At 47.3% G+C, this 15956-nt stretch overlaps 1 protein-coding gene across 1 annotated transcript in view; it reads left to right on the top strand.

The window, feature by feature from the left end:
* The first annotated feature begins 12537 nt into the window (after positions 1 to 12537).
* Positions 12538 to 15956, top strand: part of NUP210 (nucleoporin 210) — a 57600-nt gene continuing 54181 nt past the window's right edge. The window contains exon 1 of the mRNA XM_072128135.1: positions 12538 to 12925. Within this exon, the coding sequence (XP_071984236.1) occupies positions 12768 to 12925 (158 nt within the window). The 5' untranslated portion in view covers positions 12538 to 12767. The remainder of the gene's footprint in view (positions 12926 to 15956) is intronic.

Below are 15956 nucleotides of genomic sequence, written 5' to 3'. Positions count from 1 at the left end.
GGTGAAGACACACATGGCGTTTTTAGGCCGTTTTTGGGCCGTTTTTAGTTAGTGTGTTTTCAGATCGTTAAAAAACGTTTTTTCAAAAACGCATGCGTTTTTAACGATCTGAAAACGCACTAACTAAAAACGGCCCAAAAACGCCATGTGTGTCTTCACCCTAAGGGATTTATGAAAACCCCATACACACATCCTCAGCAGAACCAGCATGTAATAACCTTTCCGTAGCTTTCTGTGGCATAAAACTACATTCATTATCTGAAGTTAACGTTGGAGTAAGGACTAGAGATGAGCGAGCACTAAAATGCTCGGGTACTCGTTATTCGAGACGAACTTTTCCCGATGCTCGAGTGCTCGTCTCGAATAACGAACCCCATTGAAGTCAATGGGAGACTCGAGCATTTTTCAAGGGGACCAAGGCTCTGCACAGGGAAGCTTGGCCAAACACCTGGGAACCTCAGAAAAGGATGGAAACACCACGGAAATGGACAGGAAACAGCAGGGGCAGCATGCATGGATGCCTCTGAGGCTGCATAATCGCACCATTATGCCAAAATTATGGGCAACAGCATGGCCATGACAGAGTGACAGAATGAAGCTAGATAGCATCTAAAACATGCAATAATTGACCCTGACACTATAGGGGACGGCATGCAGAGGCAGCGGCAGCAGGCTAGAGAGTGGCATGGCGACATACCCTAAATGGACTCAGGCTTCAAACCAATGGGTGGCAGAGAGGAACCAAAGGAGGTGAGCAAGAAGCGCTCAAATAATATCGGTACATGATAAAAGTTTGCCAGTATATTTTGTGGATTACACAGCAGGGTGGCGACAAAGTTAACATGGAAGCCATGAAAACAACCCAAAATTCTGCCTGACACAGCTCGTTTGATAAGGGGACCATGTATGGAGGCAGTGAATATTAAAGGTGCTGCAGTTAAAACTATGTTAGTTGGATCTTGGCATGGAGCTGGCGCTCCGCTGCCAGGCGAGCTTTCGCCAATCCAAGCCCCTGTCTCTAGGCTACTCCCCAAACAGCACTTCTAAGAACCTTTTGTATAAGATCAAGTGTAGTAGCGTTCTTATAAGTTTAGGATATGCCGGGTGAGGGGAATGTAAACAGATGCGCAAGAAGCGCTGAAATAATATCGGTAAATGATAAAAGTTTGCAAGTATATTTTGTGGATTACACAGCAGGGTGGCGACAAAGTTAACAAGTTTGATGTGGAATGCCCTGTAATAGCTCTTGGGCGGTGTGCCTTTTATCGCCTAGGCTCAGCAGTTTGAGCACCGCCTGCTGTCGCTTAGCGACGGCACTGCTGCTGTGCCTAGAGCTACCGACTGATGGCGCCATGCCCACGGATGGTAATTCGGAGGAGGAGGTGGAGGAGGGTTGGGAGGAGGTATAGTAGGCCTTTGAGACCTGGACCGGGGTAGGCCCCGCAATTCTCTGCGTCGGCAGTATATGACCAGCCCCAGGGTCAGACTCGGTCCCAGCCTGCACCAAGTTAAGTGTAGTAGCGTTCTTATAAGTTTGGGATATGGCGGGTGAGGGGAATGTAAACAGATGCGCAAGAAGCGCATGATGCGCATGGAGCTGGCGCTCCGCTGCCAGGCGAGCTTTCGCCAATCCAAGCCCCTGTCTCTAGGCTACTCCCCAAACAGCACTTCTAAGAACCTTTTGTATAAGATCAAGTGTAGTAGCGTTCTTATAAGTTTAGGATATGCCGGGTGAGGGGAATGTAAACAGATGCGCAAGAAGCGCTGAAATAATATTGGTAAATGATAAAAGTTTGCCAGTATATTTTGTGGATAACACAGCAGGGTGGCGACAAAGTTAACAACTTTGATGTGGAATCCATGAAAACAACCCAAATTTCTGCCTGACACACCTCGTTTGATAAAGGGACGATGTATGGAGGCAGCTATATGGACGACTTTTGGAGGTAGCAATGGAGACAACGTGTGGAGGCTGCTATGGAGACAATTTAATTTGGATAGTGCCTGTATGTGGCAGTCCCAAAAATTTTTCAAACCAGAGGAGCAGGTAGGTGGCCCTCCAGTAAAATGGAATAGATTGAGTGCCTGTATGTGGCAGTCCAAAAAAATTTTCAAACCAGAGGAGCAGGTAGGTGGCCCTCCAGAAAAATTGAATAGATTGAGTGCCTGTATGTGGCACTCCCAAAAATTGCTTAAAACAGAGGACCGGGTAGGTGGCCCTCCAGAAAAATTGAATAGATTGAGTGCCTGTATGTGGCACTCCCAAAAATTGTTTAAAACCGAGGACCGGGTAGGTGGCCCTCCAGAAAAATTAAATGCATAAAGTACTATAGCTAGAGCCAGTGGGCCCTGTCAAAAAATAGCCAGTTTCCTCTGCTTTACTGTACAAAGAGGAGGAGAAGGAGGAAAATGAGGAGGAGGAGGAGTGGATCAATTATTCAGGTTGAGCTTCCTTCACCTGGTGGAGATTGGAAATTATGAGAAATCCAGGCTTTATTCATCTTAATAAGCGTCAGCCTGTCAGCGCTGTCAGTCGACAGGCGTGTACGCTTATCGGTGATGATGCCACCAGCTGCACTGAAAACCCGCTCGGACAAGACGCTAGCGGCAGGGCAGGCAAGAACCTCCAAGGCGTACAGCGCCAGTTCGTGCCACATGTCCAGCTTTGAAACCCAGTAGTTGTGGGGAGCTGTGTGATCATTTAGGACGATGGTATGGTCAGCTACGTACTCCCTCACCATCTTTCTGTAAAGATCAGCCCTACTCTGCCGAGACTGGGGACAGGTGACAGTGTCTTGCTGGGGTGACATAAAGCTGGCAAAAGCCTTGTAAAGCGTACCCTTGCCAGTGCTGGACAAGCTGCCTGCTCGCCTACTCTCCCTCGCTACTTGTCCCGCAGAACTACGCACTCTGCCGCTAGCGCTGTCAGAAGGGAAATACTGTTTCAGCTTGTGCACCAGGGCCTGCTGGTATTCATGCATTCTCACACTCCTTTCCTCTGCAGGGATGAGAGTGGAAAGATTTTGCTTGTACCGTGGGTCCAGGAGAGTGAACACCCAGTAATCGGTGCTGGAATAAATTCTTTGAACGCGAGGGTCAAGGGATAGGCAGCCTAGCATGAAATCTGCCATATGCGCCAGAGTACCAACGCGTAAGAATTCACTCCCCTCACTGGCCTGACTGTCCATTTCCTCCTCCTCCAACTCCTCTTCTTCTGCCCATACACGCTGAACAGTGAAGGACTCAACAATGGTCCCCTCTTGTGTCTCGCCAACATTCTCCTCCTCTTCCTCCTCATCCTCCTCCACCTCCACCTCCTCCGATATGCGCTGAGAAACAGACCTGAGGGTGCTTTGGCTATCAACAAGGGAATCTTCTTCCCCCGTCTCTTGTGACGAGCGCAAAGCTTCCGACTTCATGCTGATCAGAGAGTTTTTCAACAGGCCAAGCAGCGGGATGGTGAGGCTGATGATGGCGGCATCGCCACTGACCATCTGTGTTGACTCCTCAAAGTTACTCAGCACCTGACAGATATTAGACATCCACGTCCACTCCTCATTGTAGACTTGAGGAAGCTGACTGACCTGACTACCAGTTCTGGTGGAAGTTGACATCTGGCAGTCTACAATGGCTCGGCGCTGCTGGTAAACTCTGGATAACATGGTCAGTGTTGAATTCCACCTCGTGGGCACGTCGCACAACAGTCGGTGAGCGGGCAGTTGGAGGCGGCGCTGCGCTGCCCTGAGAGTGGCAGCATCTGTGCTGGACTTCCTGAAATGCGCACAGATGCGGCGCACCTTCGTGAGCAAATCAGACAGATTGGGGTATGTCTTGAGGAAACGCTGAACTATCAGATTTAACACATGGGCCAGGCATGGCACATGTGTCAGTCTGCCGAGTTGCAGAGCCGCCACCAGGTTACGGCCGTTGTCACACACAACCATGCCTGGCTTCAGGTTCAGCGGTGCCAGCCACAGATCAGTCTGCGCCGTGATGCCCTGTAATAGCTCTTGGGCGGTGTGCCTTTTATCGCCTAAGCTCAGCAGTTTGAGCACCGCCTGCTGTCGCTTAGCGACGGCACTGCTGCTGTGCCTAGAGCTACCGACTGATGGCGCCGTGCCCACGGATGGTAGTTCGGAGGAGGAGGTGGAGGAGGGGTGGGAGGAGGAGGAGGCATAGTAGGCCTGAAACACCTGGACCGAGGTAGGCCCCGCAATCCTCGGCGTCGGCAGTATATGACCAGCCGCAGGGTCAGACTCGCTCCCAGCCTCCACCAAGTTAACCCAATGTGCCGTCAGCGATATATAGTGGCCCTGCCCGGCAGCACTCGTCCACGTGTCCGTGGTCAGGTGGACCTTGTCAGAAACGGCGTTGGTCAGGGCACGGATGATGTTGTCTGACACGTGCTGGTGCAGGGCTGGGACGGCACATCGGGAAAAGTAGTGGCGGCTGGGGACCGAATACCGAGGGGCGGCCGCCGCCATGAGGTTGCGAAAGGCCTCGGTCTCTACTAGCCTATAGGGCAGCATCTCCAGGCTAAGCAATCTGGAGATGTGCACATTAAGGGCTTGGGCGTGCGGGTGGGTTGCACTATATTTGCGTTTCCGCTCCAGCGTCTGGGGTATGGAGAGCTGAACGCTGGTGGATGCTGTGGAGGATCGTGGAGGCGACGATGGGGTTTTTGTGGCAGGGTCCTGGGCAGGGGGCTGACTATCAGCTGACACAGGGGAAGGAGCAGTGGTGTGCACGGCCGGAGGTGAACGGGCTTGTTGCCACTGAGTGGGGTGTTTAGCATTCATATGCCTGCGCATACTGGTGGTAGTTAAGCTAGTAGTGGTGGAACCCCTGCTGAGCCTGGTTTGGCAAATGTTGCACACCACAGTCCGTCGGTCATCCGGTGTTTCCTTAAAGAACCTCCAGACTTCTGAAGATCTAGCCCTCGCCGCAAGAGCCCTCGCCACGGGAGCTTCACTAGTTGACACATTTGGCGCTGATGCACCAGCTCTGACCCTGCCTCTCCGTCTGGCCCCACCACTGCCTCTTCCAACCTGTTCTGGTCGAGGACTCTCCTCCGTCTCAGAAGCACTGTGTTCACCCGGCCTCTCAACCCAGCTTGGGTCTGTCACCTCATCATCCTCCGATCCCTCAGTCTGCTCCCCCCTCGGACTTCCTGCCCTGACAACAACTTCCCCACTGTCTGACAACCGTGTCTCCTCATCGTCGGACACCTCTTTACACACTTCCACTACGTCAAGAAGGTCATCATCACCCACAGACTGTGACTGGTGGAAAACCTGGGCATCGGAAAATTGCTCAGCAGCAACCGGACAAGTGGTTTGTGACTGTGGGAAGGGTCCAGAAAACAGTTCCTCAGAGTATGCCGGTTCAAATGCCAAATTTTCCTGGGAGGGGGCAGACTGGGGGGGAGGAGGCTGAGGTGCAGGAGCTGGAGGAGTGGCGATTTCGGTGACATGGGTGGACTGCGTGAAAGACTGACTGGTGGACAAATTGCTCGAAGCATTGTCAGCAATCCACGACATCACCTGTTCGCACTGTTCTGGCCTCAACAGTGCTCTACCACGAGTCCCAGTAACTTCAGACATGAACCTAGGGAGTGTAGCTCTGCGGCGTTCCCCTGCTCCCTCATAAGCAGGTGGTGTCTCACCCCGGCCAGGACCACGGCCTCTGACCCCTGCAGTAGTTGGACGCCCACGTCCCCGCCCTCGCCCTCGGGTTAAACATTTTTAAAATGAGAGTTATAGCTTTAATTTTTTTTTAACTTTTTTTTGTGTTTTTTTTTTTTTTTTGTGTTTTTGAGTTTTTAAAACCAAACGATGCTATCCTATTGCTATGGCTATTTTCTAGCCAAGTATGAAAGCACACTACTATGCCAGATGAGATGACACTGAGTTATTAAACAAAATAAACGTAAAATAAAAAAGGACAAATGGCAGACTGTGCCTAATTGAAATCCAACCCCTACTAAATTTTCCCACTTCGGTCTTTGCAATGGATATGTGCGTCACTAAGCGCAAAACACAGCGGTCGCAAGTCTCACTACAAATTGCTCACAATTGGCTAGTAGATGCACTGCAGCAAGTACAGCCACCAGCAGATCAACCAGAAATCAAATATATAACGCTACTGTAGGCGTAAGTAAGCCGTTTGGATTCTCCTATGGCTATTTTCTAGCCAAGTATGAAAGCACACTACTATGCCAGATGAGATGACGCTGAGTTATTAAACAAAATAAACGTAAAATAAAAAAGGACAAATGGCAGACTGTGCCTAATTGAAATCCAACCCCTACTAAATTTTCCCACTTCGGTCTTTGCAATGGATATGTGCGTCACTAAGCGCAAAACACAGCGGTCGCAAGTCTCACTACAAATTGCTCACAATTGGCTAGTAGATGCACTGCAGCAAGTACAGCCACCAGCAGATCAACCAGAAATCAAATATATAACGCTACTGTAGGCGTAAGTAAGCCGTTTGGATTCTCCTATGGCTATTTTCTAGCCAAGTATGAAAGCACACTACTATGCCAGATGAGATGACGCTGAGTTATTAAACAAAATAAACGTAAAATAAAAAAGGACAAATGGCAGACTGTGCCTAATTGAAATCCAACCCCTACTAAATTTTCCCACTTCGGTCTTTGCAATGGATATGTGCGTCACTAAGCGCGAAACACAGCGGTCGCAAGTCTCACTACAAATTGCTCACAATTGGCTAGTAGATGCACTGCAGCAAGTACAGCCACCAGCAGATCAACCAGAAATCAAATATATAACGCTACTGTAGGCGTAAGTAAGCCGTTTGGATTCTCCTATGGCTATTTTCTAGCCAAGTATGAAAGCACACTACTATGCCAGATGAGATGACGCTGAGTTATTAAACAAAATAAACGTAAAATAAAAAAGGACAAATGGCAGACTGTGCCTAATTGAAATCCAACCCCTACTAAATTTTCCCACTTCGGTCTTTGCAATGGATATGTGCGTCACTAAGCGCAAATCACAGCGGTCGCAAGTCTCACTACAAATTGCTCACAATTGGCTAGTAGATGCACTGCAGCAAGTACAGCCACCAGCAGATCAACCAGAAATCAAATATATAACGCTACTGTAGGCGTAAGTAAGCCGTTTGGATTCTCCTATGGCTATTTTCTAGCCAAGTATGAAAGCACACTACTATGCCAGATGAGATGACACTGAGTTATTAAACAAAATAAACGTAAAATAAAAAAGGAAAAATGGCAGACTGTGCCTAATTGAAATCCAACCCCTACTAAATTTTCCCACTTTGGTGTTTGAGGTGGATATGTGTGCCACTAAGAGCTAAACACAACGGTAGCAAGTCCCCCTGCTAATTCCTCACAAAATGGTACTAGATGCAAATAAAAAAAAAAAAAAGTAGAACGTTATTGTAGCCCTAAGAAGGGCTGTTGGGTTCTTGGAGAATCACTCCTGCCTAACACTATTCTAATAGAACACCCTAACGCTTTCCCTGACCAGCAGCAGCTCTCTCCCTAGCGGCATCCAGACACAGAATGATCCGAGCAGCGCGGGCAGCGGCTAGTCTATCCCAGGGTCACCTGATCTGGCCAGCCAACCACTGCTAAAGACGTGTAAGGGTACCACGTCATGCTGGGTGGAGTGCAGAGTCTCCTGGCTTGTGATTGGCTCTGTTTCTGGCCGCCAAAAAGCAAAACGGCGGGAGCTGCCATTTTCTCGAGCGGGCGAAGTATTCGTCCGAGCAACGAGCAGTTTCGAGTACGCTAATGCTCGAACGAGCATCAAGCTCGGACGAGCATGTTCGCTCATCTCTAGTAAGGACCTTTTCACACAAGTGTTTTTCACACACGCATACTCCACAAGTTTGTTATGGACGTGATGGACATGGACGGGACACTAGTAGTAAAGGGTTTGGCACTCAATATATCGAAATGATTCAATGATTTTATTCTTGTATTAAAGGACATCAGGTTCCATGATGGTAGATGATTACTACTCAACCTCCCGCCCCCCCTTGTTGTAATCTACTTTCAGTATATCTTAGGGTTCATCCACACGAGGTATGCCCGCCGTGCAGGCATACCGCCATGTGCTGCAGAGGAGGAGGTGGCCCCTCCACCCTCCTTAGAGAACAGCGGGCGCACGGCTGCACACTAAGGAAAAGATAGAGCATTCTCTATCTTTTCCCGGAGTACTGCACAGAACGGTGCCACCGGGTCGCCATTACCGCCTATGGGGACGTATATGTGGCTGCATGTACGCCCCCCCAGACGGCCGTGTAATTTTGGATTGTTGAATACAAGAATAAAATCAATGAAGTATTAAAACTGCCAAATATTTTCCTACTACTGGATGATGGGGTTGCGACCATATTTTGGAACCAATTTTTACAAAGTATATGGAGTGCTGTAAAATTCCTGTGTTGCATTGGACATTAAACCACAGACTTGTAGTGTCCCCCTTCTTTCTGCAGGTGGTGCTGCCTGTGGCAAGAGACTCAACTTGGCTCATGGCTGGTTCACCCGTGGACGTGATTTTTGCAATTGTTTTTGTAGCCATATAAGTGGAATATAGTCACCCAGCTGCACCCTTTCTTCCATCCTCTATTCAAAACGTACCCCAGGCATGTGGTGCAAAAGCAGAGTACAACAATCTATGTATCATATATATATATATATATATATATACACACAGCTGCAACCCTCCACGTACAACACACTGTAGATACTATATATAGTGTCCTATCTTGGGCCTCGCTTCCAAGCTGTATATATCATGCTTTCTGAGGCAAGCGGAATACATGGAAGAGACAAGGGGTCATGTATCTTAGTTATTTTCCTTCTTTAATTTTTGTGCCTTTTTTGGCGCATTTGAATATTTGTACACAAAAAATGTGACTTTTTCACCTGCCCAAAGTTGCCAAAGTTCACTGCAAATAATATATCTTTAAAATCCAGATGTTAACGTATGAAAAAGTCACAAATTCACAGGCGATGTTTTTCACAAATAAACTCCAGTCCTGAGCAGAAGTAGGCAATAGAATGGTATGGGTACCTCAAGATTAAACTCAAATCACAAATAAATCACTCTCTTAGATAAATTAAACAAGCCCAAACCCCAGAAGAAAAAAAAATGAGAAAGCGGCAAAATCCGAAAGCGAAAAAAATGCTTGAAATCACCAGGTCCATCAAAATTATCTTGGTATTTTATATTTTGCAGCCTCTGTACCTATTAGTATACAGCATCATATATATGTATATACATATAGTATATACTTTATATAGCCTCTCTCCATAGATATATAAAGCATCTCCCTGAGGTGTACAGTGCACTCAATATAGTATATACTGTATATTGCCTCTCCAGCTGCATATAGCACCCTCCTCATCTGAGGCGTGCAGGGCACTATATATTGTCTCTCTCCTGAGGTGTGCAGTGCAATATATTAAATACAGACCCTCTCCCCAGCAGTATAGATCATCCCCCCTTAGGCATTCAGAGCATGATATATAATATATACTGTACTGTATAGCGCCTTTCTCCTGAGGCGTGCAGGGCACTATATATAGTATATACTGTATATTGCCTCTCTCTTAAGGTGTGCAGTGCACTATATAAACTATATAAAGCATTTCCTCTGAGGCATGTACTGCACTATATATAGTATATACTGTGTACGGTCTCTCTCCCTGGCAGTATACAGCATCCCCCCTGAGGCGTGCAGTGCACTATAAATAGTATATACTGTGTACAGCCTCTTTTCCTAGCAGTATACAGCATCCCCCTGAGACGTGCTGTGCACTATATATATATAGTATATACTGTGTACAGCCTCTCCCCATAGCAGTATACAGCATCCCCCAAGATGTGTGGTGCACTATAGATAGTATGTAATGTATACAGCCTCTCCCCAACAGTATTATACACCATCCCCCCTGAGACGTGTTGTGCACTATAGATAGTATATATAGTAGATAGTATAGATAGTGTGTATATATATGTAGTATACACAGGCGGTCCCCTACTTAAGGACACCCGATTTACGGACGACCCCTAGTTAAAGACGGACCTCTCTGCCCACTGTGACCTCTGTTGAAGGTCTCTGGATACATTACTATAGTACCAGACTGCAATGATCAGCTGTGAGGTGTCTGTAATGAAGCTTTATTGATAATCCTTGGTCCCACTACAGCAAAAAATGTTGAAACTCCATTTGTATTGCCTGGCCCCGCTCTGTTCCTGTACGCACCTCAATAAAGGATACATTTCGCACTGTATTGGTGAGTGCCGCTACTTTCTACGTCTTACATTTGGACTGTCTTTGTTTCTGCTGAGCACCACCGTTATGCAGACCAGTGCAATATGGCTTAACTACCCTGTCAAGATCCATGCCGAGTTTCACTGAAGGTACACAACACTGTGGTCGGCTGGTGCCAGACCACTGCCTTCTTCATTGATCCAATTGTATACTGTGTACAGCCTCTCTCTAGCAGTATACCGCATCCCCCCTGAGGCGTGTAGTGTAGTGCACTATACATAGTATATAATGTATACAGCCTCTCTCCCCAGCAGTATACAGCATCCCCCCTGAGGCGTGTAGTGCATTATATATAGTATATACTGTATACAGCCTCTCTCTCTAGCAGTATACCGCATCCCCCCTGAGGCGTGTAGTGCACTATACATAGTATATAATGTATACAGCCTCTCTCCCCAGCAGTATACAGCATCCCCCCTGAGATGTGTAGTGCACTATATATAGTATATACTGTGTACAGCCTCTCTCCCCAGCAGTATACAGCATCCCCCCTGAGATGTGTAGTGCACTATACATAGTATATAATGTATACAGCCTCTCTCCCCAGCAGTATACAGCATCCTCCCCTGAGATGTGTAGTGCACTATATATAGTATATACTGTGTACAGCCTCTCTCTAGCAGTATACAGCATCCCCCCTGAGGCGTGTAGTGCACTATACATAGTATATACTGTATACAGCCTCTCTCTCTAGCAGTATACCGCATCCCCCCTAAGGCGTGTAGTGCACTATACATAGTATATACTGTATACAGCCTCTCTCTAGCAGTATACAGCATCCCCCCTGAGGCATGTAGTGCACTATATATAGTATATAATTTATACAGCCTCTCTCCCCAGCAGTATACAGCATCCCCCCCTGAGATGTGTAGTGCACTATATATAGTATATACTGTGTACAGCCTCTCTCTAGCAGTATACAGCATCCCCCCTGAGGCGTGTAGTGTAGTGCACTATACATAGTATATAATGTATACAGCCTCTCTCCCCAGCAGTATACAGCATCCCCCCCTGAGATGTGTAGTGCAGTATATATAGTATATACTGTATACAGCCTCTCTCCCTAGCAGTATACAGCATCCCCCCTGAGACGTGTAGTGCACTATAAATAGTATATATTGTATACAGCCTCTCTCTCTAGCACTATACAGCATCCCCCCTGAGGCGTGTAGTGCACTATACATAGTATATACTGTATACAGCCTCTCTCCCTAGCAGTATACAGCATCCCCCCTGAGACGTGTAGTGCACTATAAATAGTATATATTGTATACAGCCTCTCTCTCTAGCACTATACAGCATCCCCCCTGAGGCGTGTAGTGCACTATACATAGTATATACTGTATACAGCCTCTCTCTAGCAGTATACAGCATCCCCCCTGAGGCATGTAGTGCACTATACATAGTATATACTGTATACAGCCTCTCTCTAGCAGTATACAGCATCCCCCCTGAGGCGTGTAGTGCACTATACATAGTATATAATGTATACAGCCTCTCTCCCCAGCAGTATACAGCATCCCCCCCTGAGATGTGTAGTGCACTATATATAGTATATACTGTGTACAGCCGCTCTCTAGCAGTATACAGCATCCCCCCTGAGGCGTGTAGTGTAGTGCACTATACATAGTATATAATGTATACAGCCTCTCTCCCCAGCAGTATACAGCATCCCCCCCTGAGATGTGTAGTGCACTATAAATAGTATATATTGTATACAGCCTCTCTCTCTAGCACTATACAGCATCCCCCCTGAGGCGTGTAGTGCACTATATATAGTATATAATGTATACAGCCTCTCTCTAGCAGTATACAGCATCCCCCCTGAGGCGTGCAGTGCACTATATATAGTATATACTGTATATAGCATCCCCCCTGAGGCGTGCAGTGCACTATATAACAGCCTCTCTCCCTAGCAGTATACAGCATCTCCCCTGAGGCGTGTAGAGCACTATATATAATATATACTGTATACAGCCTCTCTCTCCAGCAGTATACAGCATCCCCCCTGAGGCGTGTAGTGCACTATATATAGTATATACTGTATACAGCCTCTCTCTAGCATCCCCCGAGGCGTGTGGTGCACTATAGATGGTATATACTGTATACAGCCTCTCTCTAGCAGTATACAGCATCCCCCCTGAGGCGTGTAGGTGAGGGCACCATGTTGTGTTACTGTGCAGCACACCCGGCCTCCTCTCTTTACGGCTCTTTCTCCAGATAGCGGCATGTGCAGGAGGAGGAGGAGGCGATGAAACACATGGCGGGAGCAGATAAGCCGCCGGCCTCCTAGAGACACCGGAGCTGTGGAGCCTGCGGCGGAGTGGTCCAGAGAGGCAGCGGAAGAAGCGCCCGGGACATTGTAGCCTGCGGGAGGCGCTGTACCTCACTATCACGTTCCTAGGGTGCAGGAGAGTCGCCCGGAGGCCAGCATGGGGCACAGGGAGCGCTGGGTGCTCGCAGTGATAGCCCTGACTATCTTACAGACTGCTTTGCCGTCCAAACTGAATGTCCCGAAAGTGCTACTGCCCTTCACCAGAGGCACCCGGATAAACTTCACCCTGGAGGTGACAGAGGGCTGCTACAAGTGGTGAGTGCTGCCCCCACACACTGCAGGCTGTGCCAGGCACTGCATCTGCCATATGCTTTGTAACTGCACTATTTCATCATGCACCAAATACATAAAGTTTGCTGTAATTTAGGTATTTTGAGCTTTATTATGGTGTGACCACTATTACAGGTTTTGTATTTGCAATCTCCTCAAAAGTAAAAAAATCCACAGACTCACAGTCCCCCGCTCTTAGGCACAGATTACATTGAAAAGAGTGCGGGTGAAGTCGCATGTGACTTGTCACCACATATCCAGCAGGTGTGAATGGTGACATGTGTTACTGTACTAGGAGTCGGTCAACATTGGTGCCACTATTTTAGGCTGCAGGGTGACACGTGCCATCAGACACAAACTATAAAAAGTCAAATTGCTGACTTTTTGCATACAACTTGCATTGAAGTTTGTTATCCGGAAGCCTCCTGTGACCTGAATCTAAAAGTGTTGGAATTTTTATGGCTGCCGCGTCATAGTCGCACAAGGTCGAATGTTACAGTCTGATCCCTTAGCCAATCAATAGTGCAACTTTTTGTATAGTCCTAGTTCATGTCTAGTGTCCTACAACTTACTTGCTCTCTATCTTGTACATTTTATGATTCTGCATTGTTTCCCTAGTTACATTGTGTAAAAATTGCAACGTTGTATTCCATGAGCATAAAAACTCTAGGATCATGTGGCGACATAAAAATCACCCTAGCCTGTATGGCAGTGCAGCGATCAAATGGTCTACAGGGAACTTTCGATCACAGGAATGCAAAGTGTTTACACCGTAAATCCCGTTCCGCTGACTTTTCAGGTGAAAATAACTTTAGTGACCCAGTCGCGTGACACATGTCACCACTTCATTATATCCTCATGGTATGTGCAGTCACTGTTCACTCAAAAATTTTCCTTAAATAATAGAAACATTGTAACAAACAGAAGTTTACGTCTAGCAACATATGTGGAACTCGTATTAAGGCCAGAACCACATGACTCTGGTCGGTTTTTAAATCAATCATCGTGCGCTGGCCAGATTTCACGGACCAACCACAGTGCAGAAGTTGGGTCTGATGTATGATCCAAGAGGGAACAAAGGTGCCATAGTGGAATCTTGCTTACAATTTAAGGCTACATTCACACGAACGTATGGGGGACACCTAAGTCTGCATTCACGTGAACGTGTGATTTCTCCAGTCCCGTATTTCCGTGCCGCATGACACCGTATATATACGTGAGTTTTTAATCCGTGTGCAGCACATATTTTTATGTTCCCCAAAGACTTCTAAGGGCATACGGAACTGAAAAACGAAAAAGCTCTATATTTTTATACGGTTCGTATACGGTGTGGTGTTAACAACGGCAATATAAATGGTTGGATGTATTGTCCTTTGAAATGAATGTGGCCATATGTAACCCGTAAAAGAAAAAAAAAAAAACGGTACGGTACAGGTAGCATACAGCCTTTTTCATACGGTCGTGTATATGTGGCCTGACACTGATATTTTGTGAAGAAGAAGGGCTCCCTGCATCTTATATCATCATTGTCCTCTCCTTTGCACTGTGGTTGGTCCAGCCACCATACCGATTCACGGTCGTGTGCCCCAGTCTAACTATAACCATCTACACGCTATAAATCATAGGATACCGGCATTGCCAGATCACATAACTATTACTTTTCTGGTAGATTTTGCAGCTTGTGACTCCCACTGGCATGTTATCCGAGTAATTGGTGCCCTACATAACTCTTGTGCCATGAGGTTCCTTCATACAGTACAAAAATAGATGGCACTAGCCAACGTTTCGACCTTCCAAACAATCTTCTATTCATATGAAAACAGGCTAGAGAGGAGCTTTGGCAACCCAACGTGAAGGGCGTTTTTTCTTCTTCTAAGCCCTGAATGGTGTTTTATTAAGTTAGAAAGACTTTTTTATTAGGAGGGTAGAGGGGACGCTAGAGGAGCTAAGTGCAGAAAGAAGCAATTATTATTTTATTCACTTACCTTATATACTCGAGTATAAGCCTAGTTTTTCAGCACAAAAATTGTGCTAAAAAACCCAAACTCGGCTTATACTCGAGTAAAAAAAAAAATATATCTAAACTCACCTTTACGGCGACCCCTGTTTATCTTCTGTGCGATCTGTCCGGCAGCGGCAGCAGGCTATATACACTGGGGCAGGGTCTGGCAGGCTATATACACTGGGGCAGGGTCTGGCAGGCTATATACACTGGGGCAGGGTCTGGCAGGCTATATACACTGGGGCAGGGTCTGGCAGGCTATATACACTGGGGCAGGGTCTGGCAGGCTATATACACTGGGGCAGGGTCTGGCAGGCTATATACACTGGGGCAGGGTCTGGCAGGCTATATACACTGGGGCAGGGTCTGGCAGGCTATATACACTGGGGCAGGGTCTGGCAGGCTATATACACTGGGGCAGGGTCTGGCAGGCTATATACACTGGGGCAGGGGCTGGCAGGCTATATACACTGGGGCAGGGGCTGGCAGGCTATATACACTGGGGCAGGGGCTGGCAGGCTATATACACTGGGGCAGGGGCTGGCAGGCTATATACACTGGGGCAGGGGCTGGCAGGCTATATACACTGGGGCAGGGGCTGGCAGGCTATATACACTGGGGCAGGGGCTGGCTGGGTATATACACTGGGGCAGGGGCTGGCTGGGTATATACTGGGGAGGCTGTGACCAATGCATTTCCCACCCTCGGCTTATACTCGAGTCAATAGGTTTTCCCAGTATTTTGTGGTAAAATTAGGGGCCTCGGCTTATACTCGGGTCGGCTTATACTCGAGTATATACGGTAGTTTTAGTGTATAAAATTGTGTTAAAAATTTGGTGACCTTTTAAGGATTTGAATTTTGGAATAAAAAGTGCCCTATTGTTATCTTCTCAGAAAGTTTCCATTAGGCTTGTGTTGTGGGGGCTTTTAACTGGACAAAAAAATTTGCAGCCACATCGCAGCCCTCGTAGAGGTCTATGGCACCCAGTCACAGTGTGGAGAGCACAATGGCCA

This window comes from Engystomops pustulosus, chromosome 10 (genome assembly GCF_040894005.1).
Source record: "Engystomops pustulosus chromosome 10, aEngPut4.maternal, whole genome shotgun sequence".
In the NCBI taxonomy this organism is placed as follows: Eukaryota; Metazoa; Chordata; class Amphibia; order Anura; family Leptodactylidae; genus Engystomops; species Engystomops pustulosus.
Note: the sequence above shows the minus strand (reverse complement) of the source record. Positions and strands in the feature narration are given on the sequence as shown.